The following is an 18584-nucleotide window of genomic DNA, read 5'->3' on the forward strand; positions in this document are numbered from 1 at the left end:
AGAGAGAGGAGAGAGAAAGAGTCAAGCATCTAAGAAAGCAGTAGTCCTCTTCACAAGACAATACAAGTATTAACAGTGCAAAGAGCCACTGGATTTTACCACTGGAAACTGATAAATTGTTGTTAACTGAGAGTTAAGAAACTCTAAGAATGAATTACCTACCTTCACTGCCAAGAAGTTGAGGCCACTTTCATGAGCCAAAGCTTTTGCTATCATTGTTTTTGAGCATCCAGGAGGACCATAAAGCAGCACGCCTTTTGGAGGCTGAATTCCCATTCGGATGAAGGAATCAGGACGCTTGAGAGGCCATTCAACTGCCTGCTTCAATTTCAGCTTGACATCTTCTAGACCTCCTATGTCTGACCAGGATACCTGCAAAGGAGACCATTTTTATAATCATAAAAAATTGAAAACTGACAGCATGATCATAGGCAACAGGCAATAAGACTTTCTGTTATCGCAAGTCACAATTCAGCTCTCTCCTTCATTCTGCTGATGTAGAAATTCTAAACGTGCTGTCTTCCTTTAAGATTTACTCGAAGATGGGATGAGTCCAAGAAGGTTTTACTTAGTGCTGTTCTGGTCCTGGGTGTTTTTAACTTCAGTAAGCTCAACTTTTGTGAAGGGCTTGTGCCAGCACCATCACTCCTATCCATGACAGGAGCGCTAGTGTCTTGATTAGAAGCTGAAAAATGAACAAACCACCAAATAAACAAATATCAATGAAAAAAAAAAAAACAAAAAAAACACAATATTACTCAAACTCAACTGTAGTCAAATTTGCTCTGTTAAATACACAAGACAGACTTGTCAGAGATAACAAACATGTCCTTCCCAAAACAGCAGACAGATCTAAAACATGCTACACATCTTCAGCTCAACACAAGACTGAGAATTTTACCCACCCCCCCCCCCACTCATTCTTTGCTCTGTCACCATCCATTCCCATCCACCTTAAATATTAAACACGTCAAGACACACCTAAATCAAATGATCTTCTGTCTTAAAACACTCTTCAAAAAATTTACTAGACATAAATCACCATTCAATTCTGGAAAGTCAGCTAAACTTGAAAGACAAGCAGAATATCACCAAGAGGCAATGGATCACCTTTGTCTGTTGTCACTCCTGGCTCATCCCTATTTCCCTGATGCCAGAACACAAGAAACCAGAATCAGAACGTCCCTAAACCAGGCAATTCAGTCTATTACTAAGAGAAGGAAAAGGATCATTTGTAAGTGGCACCAGGGCTTTTGCATAAGTACAAGCATCTGCAAACCAACAAAACATCTCCACAGTTGTTAGTCTTTGACATACATGAAAATGACAAAGATTAAAGAAGAGTAAATGCAAAAGATCAACACACGTGGGTCAACTCCTCAGAAGTATTCCAAGAGTAAGGTTACACTTGTTAACTGGAAGGTGAGGAGCCAGCAGAACATATCTCCCACAGCAGGAATATAGAGCAGGCACTCTAGAAAAAAATCAGGTTTTTTCATAGAAACCAATGGCTTCTGGTTCTCAAATAAATAATTACTATATATGCTTGACAAAGAATGAAATATGTAGAACTGACAGCCACTGCCCACTAAGAAGGGTCTGAGGGCAGGGGGCTGCCAAAGATTCTGTTCCTTTATTAGGGCAGGAAAAGACCTATAACAAGTTCAGTTAAAGGTCAGAACAAAGAGAAGACAGAAAAAGACCCAGCAGAGTAACCAAATAACAGGGAGGAAAGGATTTTATGGGAGCATTACCAAAGTGGCAGGACAGCTCTGGTAACTCAAAAGCCAACTTAAGCAACCTGGCAATACTTCTTCTTGAGGTGCTTTTTCAAAGTAATAATGTAGAAACCAAAAACAAACACACTGCATGAATAAAAACAACACTCTTTTTTGTCGCTGTTCCCTAATACCAGCAAGACTAGCCACACAATCAAAGACTGGCAGCAAATAAATGGAAAGGCTGCACAAAACAGACTCTGGTTCTTACAGTTGGACTAGATGATCTTAGTGGTCATTTCCAACCTTAATGATTCTGTGATTCTAGGAAATGAAAGCACTTGTCTTAATTCAATACAAATAGCTTAGTGAGAAACTCCACAATGGTGTAGAAATGAAGAGGGAAAGAGGAGCTCAAATTCATACAGCCTAGCTTCAACCTGGTTACCTTGGGCTCTCAGCACAGTCTAAAGAGACCTTCACATAATGACCCAGCTGAAGGATGAAGACTTCCAGAGACATGTAGTCTGTCACTCAGCTTCTCCCTTTCATTCAGATGGAGCAGATACAGTGACAAGATGACTGAGTTAGGCACATAACGCCCAAAGTCTGAAAGACTCCTCTGTTTCTGCCTGAACTGTCACAATAAGAGATGGAAACACACCTATAGATTTTTAATTACCATGAAAAGGACAAATAAGTTTTAAGAAAGCCAAGACATACATTGAACACCTTACTTACACATACACAGACCACCTCTTTTTAGATCAAATCTTGTGGCTGATTCTCATTCTCAGTATGAGTGCTCCCTCACAGCTGCCAGTGATTGGTTTAATCATTCCTATTGTAACATCCTCCTTGCTAGACAAGGAGATTTTGACAAACACAAAAGAAGAGGCCTAAAATTAATGAAGCCATTGGGAATTCTCTACAACTTTTAGCAACAGTAGGCAAACCCACTAGTGGTACTTGGACACACAGAAAAAGCCAGGGAGAAAACACCTGCATGTTATTCTACCCTCTCCTAAATACACATACTATTGAATAGGTTTGCAGTATTTAAACAGCTTTAGGACCTGCTATATAACATTTATCATCACCAGTGATGGAAACTATAAAAATGGCAAAGTAGGTCCTCTCTATTGGTTGGAAAATCTGGAGACTTGCTCTGATTTTGCTTACAATTTAAAACTGGAAAGGGAAGGAGATAAGCAAGGCAGGAAATACAAACTGGAACACTAAAGGTGAACCTGCAAAGTACTAGTTAAAAAGCAAACAAACCAACAAAGAAGTTAACCAGGCATAATTTCAGCTAATTTAATCACATGGAATTCAAACAGCAATGGTGTTAAAAGCAAAAGCAGCTAATAACACACTACCTTCACATTCTGGACAAGTCTTTTGCAAAATATATTTCTTTTTCACACTTCAAAAGGAGATAGGTAAGTGGTAAGTCCACTAAAACTAATACACTCAGGATATAATACACTAAGGATTCATTTAGATTCACATAAGCCAGTATCCACTTAGCAGAATTAGGAGGATTGCTTTGGCAAACCATCCTCAGGAATTTCCTGACAGCAATTAACACACATTACAGTACACACAGCCGAATGCCCAGCTGCACATCCTGACCTGCACATGGACTGAAGGGAAAGGCCTCGCAACACAGCAACAGAGTGTGATATTCTGACACTGTGGAAGTGGTGGAAAAGATTAGTCTTAGGGCTGAGCTTACGCATCCGGAGACAGCCACAGCCACAGACAGTGCTCTGCTTCAGTGCATGAGGCACCAAGATTTCATTACTGCCATAATCTTTTGCTCTCCCCAGGTCAACAGAGCTCAAAATATGATGCAGAACAGCAACTCCCAAGAGGTTGTTCAGCAGCAGCAATAAAGAAATAAAGCAGACGTGCAAAAGATGTCTCTTCCAGAACCTTTTGGCTGCAAAGACACAAATCTGAGTGTTGAATTACAGTAAAGGGAATGAGGCAGGCAAGCAAAATCCACAGCATTCCCCAAAAATTTCTGAGAAACCCACAGGAGAGGGAAGAACTGCAGCTATGGTGCAACTTTCCAAACAGCTGAAGTATTAACTTCCTGATTTATAATGTGCATCCCCTTTCTCCTAAATTCCTGCTGCAAAAAAAAAAAAAAAAATACTTTCTAAAAAGGTTGTGACACATAGCAAAGTTCTAGAAAGGTCCTGAGCAAATGGAAACTGAGAAACCATATGGAATCAGACAGACAAGCCTTTTGCCTTGGTCCCAGCAAGGCACGCAGCACTCAGGGCAGAAGCAGAAGGAAAAGGGAATGCTACGAGGTACAGCACAGAAGTTAACACACGGTGGCACTGGTCTTAGAAACAAAGGGCACCACGAAGCTCACTGTGAATCAGCTGAGGTGAGTTAATAAAAGAAATTCATATTGACCTTGCCATAAAGCACTTCTAAGAAGCAGACAGCAATGAATTCTATAACAGTTATCAAACATCCTCTAACACCAAGAAGTGACTTACATAAGACCACCCAAACAACACGATTCTATTACATATTCTTTACTACCCAGATCTTAAATAAAAGGCTGCAAGAGAGCAATTTAGCTTAGTAGCCTTTTAAGCAGCCAAGCAGTTAACACGCTATTCTAAGACCTAGGAAGTGAAGGCTAATTCAAAAATTACATTTTCATTACAGCCTGCTTAAGATTTTGCAGATTTCAGAGAACAAACACTGCAAAGTCTAAACAATTTGGAACTCATAATGAAGGAAGTGCCAGAGGTAAGAGCAGCCCCCAAAAACATAAATGGAATAGGTCTCTAGACTACTAAGGAAGAAGCACTTCAACTACATTCCTTTACTTGTGGCTTTATTTATAAGTTAGTCTGTACACTGCTCATTCAATTTGCACTGCTTCAAAACAGTTGAATATGACAGCCACCTTCAGAAAAACAGAAAGTTAAAAATCACAAAAGTCTCAGCTAATTCAGCATGTGCATCAGTGAAGTGACTTATAACCAAGTGCATAGCCCAAAAGTCCATTCAGACCAATGGTGCTTCCAAGTGAGGAATATGTCTACAACAGCAAACAAGAGGATATCATTAATGTACATCAGATTTCTGTCTGCTATTTGGAAAACAAACAAACAAGAAACAACACAGCTGATCATTTATTTCATGTCTGAAGATATTTGAAGAAATGATTTAGTAGATGGCAAACAGCACTGAGGTCAGACTTCAAAACATGAAGTCAAACCTGATTTTCTAACCAGTTTACCTGTACAACTAACCATCAACCTGGATGGCTTCTGGGAAAAGGAGAGTAGGCAAAGAAAATCCATTCTTACAGATGAGAAGAATACAACGAAGGATAATTCTACAAAATACTACCAACACAGATACATTAGCCAGAAAAAAATAAGTTTCTTGCATTCCTATCTTGTTCACACTTTCTTTTGCTTTTCCCCATTCAGCTTATTTTTAAAATTTTGATAAGAACTCAACAAACAGAAGTAAGGCAGCTCCTGTAGGCATGCATTGCCTCAGAGCAGCTACACATTGTGCCACAGTACAGCACATTAGCATCCAAGCAGTAAAGTACTGAAAAGTTGAATGGCTCAAGTTCATGAAGAGAGAGCACTGGATTGAAATAAGGGCAACTAGTAAAGAGGAATAACATACTCCAAAAATGAAGGCAGGTTACAGGGCTGCATTCACACTACTTTGACTTTCACAGACAGCCGCGCAAACTATTTCCTAATATTTAGACTGCTTCAGTGCACAGACCTTGTGTTGGTAGAAAGGTAGCTCCGTAGCCCAAAGTAGTGGTTGAACTCAATTCAAGCACCTCCTTCAGTAGCTTAATGCAGGTTGGCACACTTTCTGAACGCATCTGGTATATTTGGAGCTTAGCTTCCACTTTAAACTCACCACAGGCACCAAGTAAGTGACCTGAAATGCACCTTCTATGTACCCAGAATACTCATTATTTTGTAAAAATCAACATCCAGTAAGCACAAAAGGAATCTGCACAACATTATGCCTTCCTTTCAACAAAGGACTGAACTTCAATAGTATTCCAGTGACTCAGCTGGCATTTAACAAAAATGTGACGTCCGAGAAAGCCACCAGAAGGATGGTTTCGTGGACTACAGGAGCCTGAGTAGCAGGGTGACCTGGATTCAGACCACTTGCTGCAGGACTCTGAGATTTGACTTATATATGTCTTAACTGTGTTGTTGAGCATTAGCTCCAAGTGGGCTGGTATGTCTAGAAGGCACAGACCAGTGATAATGGTCTGAGCCCAAGAGACCGCAGCACAATAAACAACAAGAGGATTAGCAGTTCTGGTTCTCAGCAGAACTAATTAGCTCTTGCGGATATTAATGCCTCTACACTATTTCCAGAAAAAGCTGTCTGGGGCCAACCCAGACATTTCTACCCTAGCACTCCACTGCACAGTGTGGACTCTTAACAAGCCAAGTGTGATATCCGACCTGGCTGCATGCAGCATCCTGTTCACAGATTTTATTTCCCATTCCTATAGTATAGGAATAGGAGTCTGTAGCTGTGTAATTCCCCGATGACTCATCACCATGCAGTTAGACATAAATGTTTTCTTCAAGAAGTTGGAGAGCTGATGAGAAACATCGGCACAACTGCTTGCAGAGTGAAAATCTAGCGCAACGAAATACATTTTCTTTTGCTGAATCTTCTTAAACCAGATGAGATCCACAGACCGATTTACGTGTTATAGTAATTGGGTAGCAGACACAACATAACGGAAACAGATGCAAGTGTGGTAATGATGACTGAAGCTGGCACTGCCAAAAGAACTGTTCATGTAATACAGCACTTGATGGGTAAGTGCTTGGCAGTGACCACTTACCTACAGAGCCCAGCTCTGCCCTCAAAGCTTTGTGATTTTTGAAGACATCCAGGTCACAGCAGTAAGACCTGTACGTAGGATTACTCAGCTGCTTTACACAAATCACAGCAATCGCTCTCTCTTTGTTTCAATACGCTTTGATTACAAGTGCTAACATTTGGTTTCTACTTAAATTTGTGTCTGCTTTACAGAAGGCTTCAGCTTACACAGCTAATCAAGATCAGCTTTAAGCTGACGTCTTAAGGTTTTTACTCCGTTAACACGCTCAGCACATAAAAGTGCAGATCAGGAAACATGCTTTTCACTACCAGTTCTTTCCAGAGCATTAGAAACTCAAGCTTTTTCAAAATACATTTTCAAAATTATAATTAAATTAATATGCAAACAAAAAGATGATGCACAACATTTATTGGCAACTCGAGACTTCCGCTTTACAAACCCACTCTCTTTTGGTAGGACATTTCAAGGCGTAGCTGTGACTCTTAATGTGGCTTTAACAATGTCGCCAGTGTACTGCAAAAAACAACTTACTTTTGGCACATCGACTGCCACCTCCCTCATGGCGCTGGGCCTGACATCCTTCATCCCCTGCAGGAAGTCATTGAAAGCAATCATCACTGACCCAGCCACCTCGGTGTCTGAGGGGCGAGCTCTCTTCCCCACAGCTCTCCGCAGTGCGTACAGACCTATTAAAAACAAAAAGCAGAAAAACATGTAGACTTCATCCTGTTTCTCACAAACATGAAGCATACAAAGGACAAACACACAGCAGCACTGGAAAGGAAATGACATTCAAAAGCATGTCCCAGCACCGGGCCCTAACTAGGTCAAGGAACATGCAAGACACTTCTGTGGAGAGAGGAAGAAAAAGGGGATTTTATGACCGCATATAAACAGAATATAAACTAGATTGGTTCCAAAACAGCCTTTTCCCCATGTTCCAAGAGATGATGCTAAGCGGGCAAAAATATCCATACACTGAACGAAACATGTTTATATACCACAAATTGGGAAGAGGGATAACGAGCAATTGAGGCAAGAGTTAAATGAGTACTCGTAAGATGGCTGTAAAACTGTCTGCTTCTCTGTTGATTAGGATTCTTTTCCTTTGTAACCCTGCTCTATGAATCAAGACAGCTCAGTGTGTGATTTGTCAATGCACAGCAAGTATAATCCTGATTGTAGGCATACAGCCACGTATGCGCTCCACACACGCGCAAATATGTAGGATAACCTGTCACGTGCTGCAAAAAAATACGAGGCAGCCACACCACAGCACCAGTTAGTCTTGCATGACCATAAAAAGGCAAACATTTGTTAAATCTTTTCTATATTTAACCAAACAAAACATCAATTAGCACTACGTGAAAGCACAATAAAAGGGATAAGCTGTTTCTGAAAATAGATGTGGTTTAACTTTCAGTGGATTATTGTCTTTTTTCTGCGGAGGAACGGTAGATGGGGACACACAAAGTTTCTGACAATGACAGGAATTCTGCATTTCCTACAATATATACAGCGTGTGAAGAGATATAATACCTCCCCTGTGCACCAGTGCAGCTGGTGTCCCTCCATTAACTGCCAATTATGACAGAGCCACAGCACCTGCATTTAATACCCCCCCAGCTTTTAATACAATAATGAAATAAATAAATAAATAAATAAAAATACAAGTTTGTAATTCAGGTTTCCCTTGTGCAGAACATCCAGAACTAATAAGATTTATAAATAAAAACATTCCACGAGGCCGAGGAGAAAATGAAAATCTGGTCGCTAGAGGACACATATAAAATATAACTGAATCATTTTAACAAGGCAGACAATCTTCATGGTTCTTCCTCCCCCTTCTTCCTTCTTCCAGAACAGTTCATTACAAGCAAATGAAAAACGTGAGTGAGAAGACACCCCTGCAGAATTAAAACTTGCATCTCAGCAAATAACAAATGGGGTGAGTTATTCTATAGCCATCATGGTAAATGCTGGAAGGTGGGAGCAAGTACTGGGGGGTCCAGTCCTACATATTCTTTTGGGTAAAGTCAATTATTATGGCACATTCACTCTAAAATGAAAGAATAACACGTCAGGAAGTTAAGGCATGGAGAAAGCAGCTCTGTCCCTCCTTTCTGTACATAACTGTTCCATCAGGCGCTCGTTTAGCACCAATTTTAATGGCGCCATGGCTATCTTTTTTTTCCATTACATTAGGAATTCTAAAATAAAGGACTTTACTTCAAAAGTGGAAAGAGAACACATAGAAAGGCCCAAAGAGAAGGGTGATCTTCATGATGGTGCCTCTGCTGCTGGAGCACAAGAGTAAAACACCAGTCACAGGCAGCAGGTCTGAGATGCCACAGCCTTGATCCACAACAGGAATAGGGAAGTCACAGCTCTCCACACAAAGCCTGAATTCATTTCAGCACGTGCACGCACATGCCATTGCACAGGTCAGCATTTAATTGAAACAATGTTTTACATTAAAACAATAATAAAAAACAGATTGAAAAAGAAAGCATGATTCTTCCTGTTTCCTCCTGTTATCATAATCATTCTTTCCTGCACTTCAGACTGACCTCTAACCAAGGGGGGGAAGGGGGGGAAGAATAGGCTTACGAACAGAAGGATACAGTCAGCAGCCTGCCTGAGGGAGAAAAACACATCTTTGTCTGCAGACACAGAGAGACATATGTAACATATGGAACAGGGGAAGGGTGCACAATGGGCAGCTGGGAGCAGGGCACAGGCAAGGGAGGTGAAACACCGCAGCAAACACGAGCTCATCACTGTTGAAGATTCAGTGTGAGGGGTGGCAGAGGTGGTCAGCAGGTCTCTACTGTGGGGAAAGGGACATGTCTGATCACCAGGGCTCTCCTGTGCCGAGCAGGAACGCAGCTCAGAGGGCAGCGACTGCAACTGTGAGCAATGCTGATCCTCGGGGGAGTATAAATGGAAAATCCCAGTTAAATAAAAAAAAAATCACACAAGCATAATAAGTCATGCATGATTACAAACAATGGAAAATAAACAATCTGTTCCAGTCCAGCAACTGTGTGCTCCACCTCACTAACTCATCCTGTCTGTCTAGAACAGAGGAAATTAAGTGGACAGGAGGGGAAAAGCCAGCGGAACACGTTGTCCTGGTACAGCTGATCCTTCCTTGGTACCGGGCTGAGAGGGAGGTAGGTAGCATTGTTCCCTGCAAGGCTTTCCTGCTCATAGCTTGGCTAAGGGTTGGCACATTAGATCATAATCACAAATGCCTGAGCCTAAAAATAGACCCTACTACAGAACTGCGTTTGTCAGTCTGTGTATAATTACACACTACTGTAAATAATAGAAAGCATCCACTCCAAACAGAGAACACACATACTTTAGGCTTTAAAAACGGAATATATACAACACATGAGGAAATGAACCAAACCAAACAAAATCATTAATCACGCTTCTTTCAGTGCCATCAGTTGCTTCTTCCGCAAGTCTGCCCAGCCTGGACTTACTCTACCAGAAGCACAATACCAGAACTTGTAATTTCCATGCAAGTTTGTTTACAAGAGGAAATGTTTCTTCTTTCCCTTCTAATCTGGCATTTCCCTCCCAAATGATCATGTCAATTTGCATGTCCAGAAGGCACGCACCATTTCTCCCTGTGACAACTTTCAGATCCAACCCAGTGCTCTCCTGCGTGGCTGGAAACAGAAACAGAAAAGACAGCAGCACGTGGAAAGATTTCAGCTCCCTAATGGCTCTACACGGGGCATCCTCCTCTACTTCTGGATCCCCAGACCCTGTCCTCCAAAATTTAAGTATTATCCAGAGAAGTAAACATTTATTTTAACTCAGACTCAATTCTGAACTTCAGAAACCATAAGAGGGGTATCCTTCATGAGCAATTGGTACAGTCATTCCAATGTTTAATATTTTTAAGGTGAGGAACTCTTCTCCTTTACACGTGACCATTTTTACTCTTTTACTTGCTGCAGTTATTCATGACATGATGCCAGGAAATCTTTTAAAGGACTTCATGCACCACATGCTACAAATCACAAGCATTCCTCAACATAAAACGTCATCCAAAAAATGGAGTTCACAGCACCTTATTACACCAAGATATTGGATGGTAAAATTCAAAGGAAAAAAAGAAAGCACGTATGTATTTTGTTTGCAGTTATGCACAGATGCATAAGAACACAGAGCCTGTTAATGTAGCAAAGGAGACCTGGCTGCCATCTGCTCAGGTGATGCATCCTCACACGTTCAGTCTTTCATCCTGTGTAGCCCCAGCACAACTGTCACGTTGAGGAAGCAATAAGAGCAGCTGCCATGAGCACTGAGGGACAACAGAGCCGTGTCTTGGCAAAGCCACTCATTCCCTCTGCTCCACAAGCAAAGTGATGGTACGACCCTATTACCTGGAGGCAGGAGGCACCACTCACCACAGCCAGCACAGATGTGTACCTCCATCTGCATCCCAAGAAATCACCACAATTTAGCATTGTTTTGTTGGGTTGCTTTGGTTTAGTTGGTACAGAAGCAAACACACCAATCAATTTACCAAGAAATGAGAAAATATCTATGAATAAGACAGCTATAAATATATATACATATGTATATAAATATATATAATATTTGTTTATATATATACATATGTATATAAATATATAATATTTGTTTATAATTATTTGCATTTATTATTAACGTCCATTTATTTTAAAATTGAAAATTCATGCCCAAGTAGAACTTCTTCAGAAAGCAGAAACTCCTAGCTTCACTATCATAATCATTTTCTGCAATTTGTCATTAGCTGCCAGCCCCATAAGTGAAAATCCCCAAAGAACTCTCTTTGCACAAGAAAGATAATGCTCTGAAACCTCTCATAGCCATAACTCTGCAAACTCACTCAGCTAACCTGAACACTGATCTGCCAAGGGGAACCTGTCTGTGATTTACAGTCCTGCATGAGGAGCTCTGGCATCTGCTGGGACATGTCTGTGGGGCCAACTGCAAGTTACTGAAAGCTGAACTGTATTTTCCAAGCTTCTTTCATACAGGAAACAGTTTATTCACAGATCAGATAGGCACACACCATTTATCCTAAGCGGATGACAACAGAGGGGTATGAGGAACGCTGGGCTGCCTGTTTTCCAAGCTGCTCTCCTGTGCAATGCTCCTAAGCACAAGCAAGAAGAACAAGGGCTGCCTTTGCTACTCTGGTACCAGGCAAAGGGACAAGAAGCAGCAAGCAGTGGCTAAGTGATGCTCTAATTGTGAGTAGGAACACTGTTAGAGCACAGCAAGTGAGGAAGCCAATGAAACTTTCTCCTACAGATATTGAAAGCTGTGTGTCCCAACTGTCAAGTAAAAAAATCCTAAGGTTGCCATTATGTATCAAACCATTTTACCAGGAGCCTGAGAGGAAGCAGAAAACACTGCCCTTTTTTAGCACCATTTCCACATGGATAGCTCAACTAAAGTACAGCCATGCTCTAGGCATGGGGCATTTAACTAGTCCCAGCTACAGTAAGCATCACCCTTTACCCAGACACTGGTAAAAACCACAACTTTGCAACCTGAATATGAGCATCTACTCAGAACAGATCTTAAAATGTGACAAGCATTTCAAACAAGTCATTTCCCAAAAAGTATGTCCGTACCTCAGAGAAAAAAGAGCTTTATCCCAAGTATTTTATTCCAATTTTTAACTGGAACCCACTCCAGAACCAGGAAATCAAAGAAACTCTCTTCAACACACGGGACCTGCTCTGAATCACCTGTGATAACTCAGAGCCTTCTCACCGTATAGCTACAGTGAATGTGAACTCTATCAACATCAGAAAGGCGTCACAGTGCACGTGTGCTGGCCAGCAGCAGCAGTGAGCATGGTAGTCTCACCGGGGCTGGCAGGAGGTGGAACATCAGCAAGGACAAGATAGAAGACAACGAGGGAAGTGCACACCATGCAGAACACTGGGTAAGGCAAGTGACCTGGGTACAGCTGGTTCTGTTAATGGAGAAGAAAGCCACTGCTTCTCAAAAGAGATTAAATGTCCTGAAGTCTTCCTCAGCCCTTAGATGAGTAAACCCTCCCAGGTCAGCACAGAAGAACCAGCAGGCCCTTCTGTGCAACTGAATTATGGAAAGACTAAGAAAAGAGATTCCAAAATGTTGCAGTCTCATCAGAAACAGCACAGAGCAGAAGTTAAAGGGTGAGAATCTCACCCTCTGCAGCTGAAATATAGCCCAGAAAAGTCACATCACTCCATTACATGTGCCTGCAAGCAAGGGCACATTTGTTCATAATACATTAAGAATGCAAACAAGGACATTTACTTCAGCTTAAAATCAGCCTCCGCATTACAAACCCAACCTTACAATTAAAGAGCATAATACTGGCCTACAGCTCCTTAATGCCAAGGATGGGAGTTGACTCCCTTGGTCTTGTTACACTGGAGATTAGTGTGGTGGAGGATTGTGCAAGAAAACTTGCACGCTGCAGTCTAAACATTCCTTAGCTGTGTTACCCCTGTATCACATCTGAGTTTTTCAGTGCATTTTAGAACCCTGTGTTCTGGCTTTTCTATGAAAAATTCTCCATTTCATAAGAATGCATTCTTCGGTAAATCAGTATTAATAATATTCCCATCAAAAACATGTTTTCTAAATGACCTTTACGCACAAAGGCAAGTGGCCATTCCCCAACTTGTTTTGCACAGCAACAGGAATGGGAAAGTGCCTTCTCTTTCTTATCTGCAACTGTGACCAGTTAATTTGCAAACAAGCCCAGAAATGCTCTGCAAAATAAATAAACCCACAGGCTTTGGTCACCCACTGCCTGTATCACTTTTTCAACAGAGCAGTGTCGAAGCCCACATTCCTACTCTTGGAATTACAACCCAAGAAGAATATTTATGTTTACTGCACACCCTCAGCAAAACCCTGGTCCAAATCATCATGGGAAAGGCTTAAGCTGAACTATGATTTTCAAGGCTTAGAAATAGGCCTGGATCTCAGGGAATCTCCCTCCCCATAACCATAACCAAAAGTAAAAAAAGTCAAAAAAAGAAATCAAGGAGGTGTGCAATTCCTTTGCCTTGTTTTGTTTAGATGGAAGAGGACGAAGGTGGATCAACAGCCCCACAGATTTTCAGGGTGAGCTGCAGAAATTATTTTTTCCTTCAGAAATGGTTCAGCAGAAAAGTTTCTCAGCTTCAGCAAAAAACCAAACAAATACAGTACCCTACTAAGCCACTTCTATTTTTACAGACCTAATACATCTCCATAGTCAATGTTCCAAGGTATAGATCTTAACCACATTATTTATGGGAACGCAGGGTCAATAAAAGGGACAAACAATTTTGATAGCCAACAAGATATCTAGATAACAGGGACAGACCATCAGATTGTATCTTATGCCTATGCAAGTTGCGTAGCTCCTCAGATTCACTAGTAATGCTGTATTATGCTAGAAAAAAACACAGCTCAGCTTCTTATTTCCGTAAGGTTTTCGCTAATAGCAGCTCAAATCAGGGAACCACTATAATCTCAAAATCTAAGCCAGGTGATGCCTTCAACTGCAATGCAGTCAGGTGATTTACAGAGCTTTAATGCAAAGCAAACTGATTACTGCTTCTCTCACATTAGTTTGGAAGTTACACCGGTTGCAGCATTCTTACTGGAACCAAACTGTTGTTATTGCAAGAGAGACCACAATTTAAACAAAGACATTTGTTCTTCCTCTCCTCGTGATGCTATCTTATCACAGTCCAAGTGTTTTATATCAGCACACTGAAATTATGTGCAATGAACAAGGATGTTCGAGATAAATTCTAAGAGTTACAAAGCAAATACTTCCTCTCTCTGTAAACAACGTGACTGAACCCACTTCTTGAAGAAATCAAGTTATATTTATATTCACTCTCTTGAAATGCTACAAGCAGCCATAGAAGGATAAGTTTATAAAAAATTGCTATATTTGGAAACCTTTGTCGCTAAGCATCTTCTAACATTCAGTACAGTTTATACCATTCATGTCCCCGCTACATAATTAACATTTCATATGTTTTTCCAAAAAAGTGGACTGCTTATCTTTGTTGTTGAATTAAAACCATTATTATTTTGGGGGGAATTAATAAAAGGCTGTGTGGCCACTTCATTAAAGCAGAAGCAACAAGATCTCAGGGGTGCACAAACACAGACATTACATGTGAGGATATGGCAGTCTATTTCCTAAGTGCTGCCTCCACTTGAGAAAGAACAATTCTGAAGGCAGCTGATTACAGTAGAAGGTAGTCGTTTCTCAGCTGCACACATCAGTAAACCCCCTCCCTGGTAGGAATTCTGCACACATGAATCACTTAGAGAGTACTCAAGTCATGTAGAGCCAACCATGAGCAGCCCATCACACGCCGATGTCCAATAGGTGATGGCTGACTGCCCACTGAGGTACCGGCAGGTTTTCCATACTATGCTGTCATCCTTTAAAAAAGGCTGCAAGAAGCAGCAATACACAGTTCATGGTGGGAATCACAAGCAGATTGCCAGGCAGTAGAGAAACCTAACAAATCACAATTTCTCCAATGTAGTCATTATAGACAACAGAACCTTGAACAGAGATGAGGTACGTTACTTCTGAGAAGTCTTTCATATAAGCCAGTGATACTTGCCACATTAGGGCTGACATTTTGGCTTTCAACTTTGTCAGACTGATTGTAAGCAATCTCTTAGTTATTTCCAAATGTGACAAACAGTATCTTCCTTAACACGAGATAAATACATGTAACTTGTGCAACAGCAAGTTCTGGGACACAGAGCTGATGCTCATCACCCTGCTGTCAGCTCTTGCAACAATATCATCAGGTTCACGATACCTCACATTTTTTCATACAAACAGCCAGATAATTTTGCCATTTCATTCTATGCTAAGACACCTTCTGTAGTGGAAAAGAAGGTACTGAAAGAAAAATCCTCTAGTACTTCAGAAGGATGAAATAAAACCATGCTTAACTGATGATTATATTCATCTATACATGAGTATTTCACATGTGTTTGGTCATAGTAAGATGGGAAAAGCCCAGAGCGTGGCACAGATTCTCCAGGTTTCTTGTCTCCATTTCTTCTCCTTACCCACTCCAGCATACACAACATTGCCCTTCCTTACACCACTAACACAGGAGAGTAGAAACATTCAGTGCAAGCTGATCCTGAAACTTCTTAATGACTTCCATGAAAACACACTGAGCTGCTGAACGGAGAAGAGAAATGGCTTGTCTGACCCCAGAAGTATCAGCAAGCACCACTTACATGGAGAACAAACAAGTTCTGCCAAGAAAACAGTTGGAATATATTTAACTCTACAATAGCTGTTTACTTTCCATTAATTCACATTAGTCAGAACTGGACAGAAGACAAATTAAAGCTTTTATAATGAGGTATCTTAGAAAACCTAACTATTGATGCCAAAGTGAAAGTTTTGGCTTTCGTAGCCCTACAGTTACTACATTTACCATGTTATATTAGTTTCTACAACCTTGGTTTATATAACAATATATACACAATATTATACATGTGCATAAAAAGAAAAAACAAAGTTGAAGTATAAAGATAAGAAAGGATGAGCCCTTCAGAAATTCTCTAAACTTTGTGTGGAGAATATAAACAGTTCCAGCTTGTAAACTTTCAGGCTTTCCAGCCACAAACAAAGCATCTCAAGATGCTAACGGAGCACCCAGGAGTCAAGAGTTTCCCAATTGACAAGCAAGAATAATCCTGCTGTAACAACTGAACATATATTTCTAAGTTCCAAATTCATGCTTCTAGATTTGTTTCCATGTTTTACCCATACTTGCGTGCATGTTGGATAGGATTATTGCATTTAAAATTTGCACAGGAACTCTTAACTTAGATACCACCTGAATATTAAAACTTCTTGATTACACAGAAACTCACACCAGCAGTCTTAACTATACGTTTACATTATGTTTTATATTTTAATAAATACGAACACCGGGTTCAATTCTGAGCACCGCATTACCAAAAGGTTATTGACGAACTGGAGGGAGTTCAGAGAAAATCAACAGAAGTTCTCAGAAGGCAGGAAGGGCTTATTTATGAGGGAAGATTAAACGAGCTAAATATTTATAGTTTGGCCAAGTAATGAATGAGGAGGTAGGGGACATGAGAACAGCTTTCAGATATCTGAAGGGTGTAAACCCTAAGGAGGGAGACTGAGTGTGTTATACAAGGATGTAAATAGAAATAATAGGATAAAAGTAAACAAGGAATACTTCGGCAGACTATCAGAGAACACTCCTGGACAGCAAGCTGTCTTGGCCTACGGCACAGTTTCTGAAGTGAAGCAATAGGAGCCCATTGCTCGGCCAAACAACAAAAAAGACAAACCATTGGAACACTTGCCATATGGAACAACCCTGTGCTGCTACAGAGAAATTACCTCATAAAAGTTCTCTTTTCTAAGTCTAACTCCAGTGAAAGTAGTAATATTTTACAAGGTGTTGAAAATTTAATATAAAAATAGATTTTAAGAGCTTAAACAATTAAAAAAAGAAATAAAAAAAAAATCCTACTATGATATTCCTTAACCATGAGCAATTTAATTTCAATGTATGTAACATTAAAGCAGCTGGGCTGTATTTTCCCCAGCAGAGGTCACTCCAAGTTAGCAAATGACAGATACTTAACAGCATGGCTTCAAACCGCAGGGAAGATCAATGAAAAAGGAGACATCCTCAATCCCTCATTCCAAGCACTGGGTTTTAATGCAAAGCTCCCAGATAGCACTGCATCCTGCAGCCCCACACTGGTAGATGCCAGAGCTTTAGGTCTACACAGAGCTGAGAAAGCACTTAACATTCAGTTAACACAACATTTAGAATCTTGTCTGAAAAGCCCTCTGAAAGAGGGTAAATATCTCCTCTTTGCAGCTGTATGACAAAATATCCTGAATTCACCAGCAGCACCGAGGCTGGATCACATTTGGAATTCAAAACACAACATTTTTCACTGAAAATTTCCGATTACGTTAGTTAAAGATTTAATGTATGAGGACTGTGACTGCACACTGACAGTCCCAAAAGCACAGTGGAAGGAAAACAGACAGGGAGCCACTTCTTTTGTTGTTGGTTGTACTCATTTGTCTTTAAATGAACATTTGCTAACTTAAAATAGAGCACAACCGTAGCCAGCAGAAAAGCACTTTAAGAGACCTTGCTGTGTGCATACATATTTTTTTCATCATGATCCATGCAAAGTCCATAAATACTTATTTGAGAACCATCCCCTTAAAGTTTTGGAAATTGGCAGGCAAAGAGCTTGTCGTTCCCAGCACCACCAGCCCTAATAAAACTTCTGTCAGCTTAATAGTTAATTCTGATGCAAGAATTAACTGTGCAGGGTCACTGCCAGAGGAAGCTGTCCCAGTGCCAAAGGAAATAAAAGTAACCAGCAGATACAGCAAATACATATTTGCCAACTACATGGGAGCAAATATGCGTAAGCAGAACTGAAGAGTCATATTTTGACTAGACTGCTTTAAACGGCTGTTCTTGGGTAGACTTAAGGTCCAACACTTAAACCATGTCGACACATTCAAGCAAACTGTAAGAACTGATAGAGCGCACTTTTAGTATTTCATCCAATGAAAACAGAAGTAAGCTTGTGTTTAAGCACTGCCTGGAACATACTGAACCCTTGCTGCAGGATGCGTGGATGGTTCTTCAGTGCTGTGCTGGTACCAGAGGCCAGGGGAGGCCCCCATGCTGTGCCCCAGCTGAGCTGCCTGACCCAACCAGCACACACAGCCCAACAGTAACAGTCAGAGGCTCCTGGTAACAGACAAATTACACAGAAGAGTGCAGTACAGAATTAATCAATACTCAGTGTCTCCACATCTTGGGTGTGCAGATCTGCAGGACAAGCTGTACAATCTGAGTGCCACGGGATTTCAATCCAAGCAGAAAAACTCCTAGGGA

General features: G+C 40.8%; 1 protein-coding gene across 2 annotated transcripts in view; it reads right to left on the reverse strand.

The window, feature by feature from the left end:
• The window catches only part of SPATA5 (spermatogenesis associated 5), a 191078-nt gene that overhangs the window by 161108 nt on the left and 11386 nt on the right, over nucleotides 1–18584 (reverse strand). For both annotated transcript variants that reach the window (XM_015861868.2, XM_015861865.2), the window contains exons 10-11: nucleotides 7135–7289; nucleotides 163–372 (exon numbers count right to left, since the gene is read on the reverse strand). In XM_015861868.2, the coding sequence (XP_015717354.1) occupies nucleotides 163–372; nucleotides 7135–7289 (365 nt within the window). The remainder of the gene's footprint in view (nucleotides 1–162; nucleotides 373–7134; nucleotides 7290–18584) is intronic.

Source organism: Coturnix japonica, chromosome 4 (genome assembly GCF_001577835.2).
Source record: "Coturnix japonica isolate 7356 chromosome 4, Coturnix japonica 2.1, whole genome shotgun sequence".
Lineage (NCBI taxonomy): Eukaryota > Metazoa > Chordata > Aves > Galliformes > Phasianidae > Coturnix > Coturnix japonica.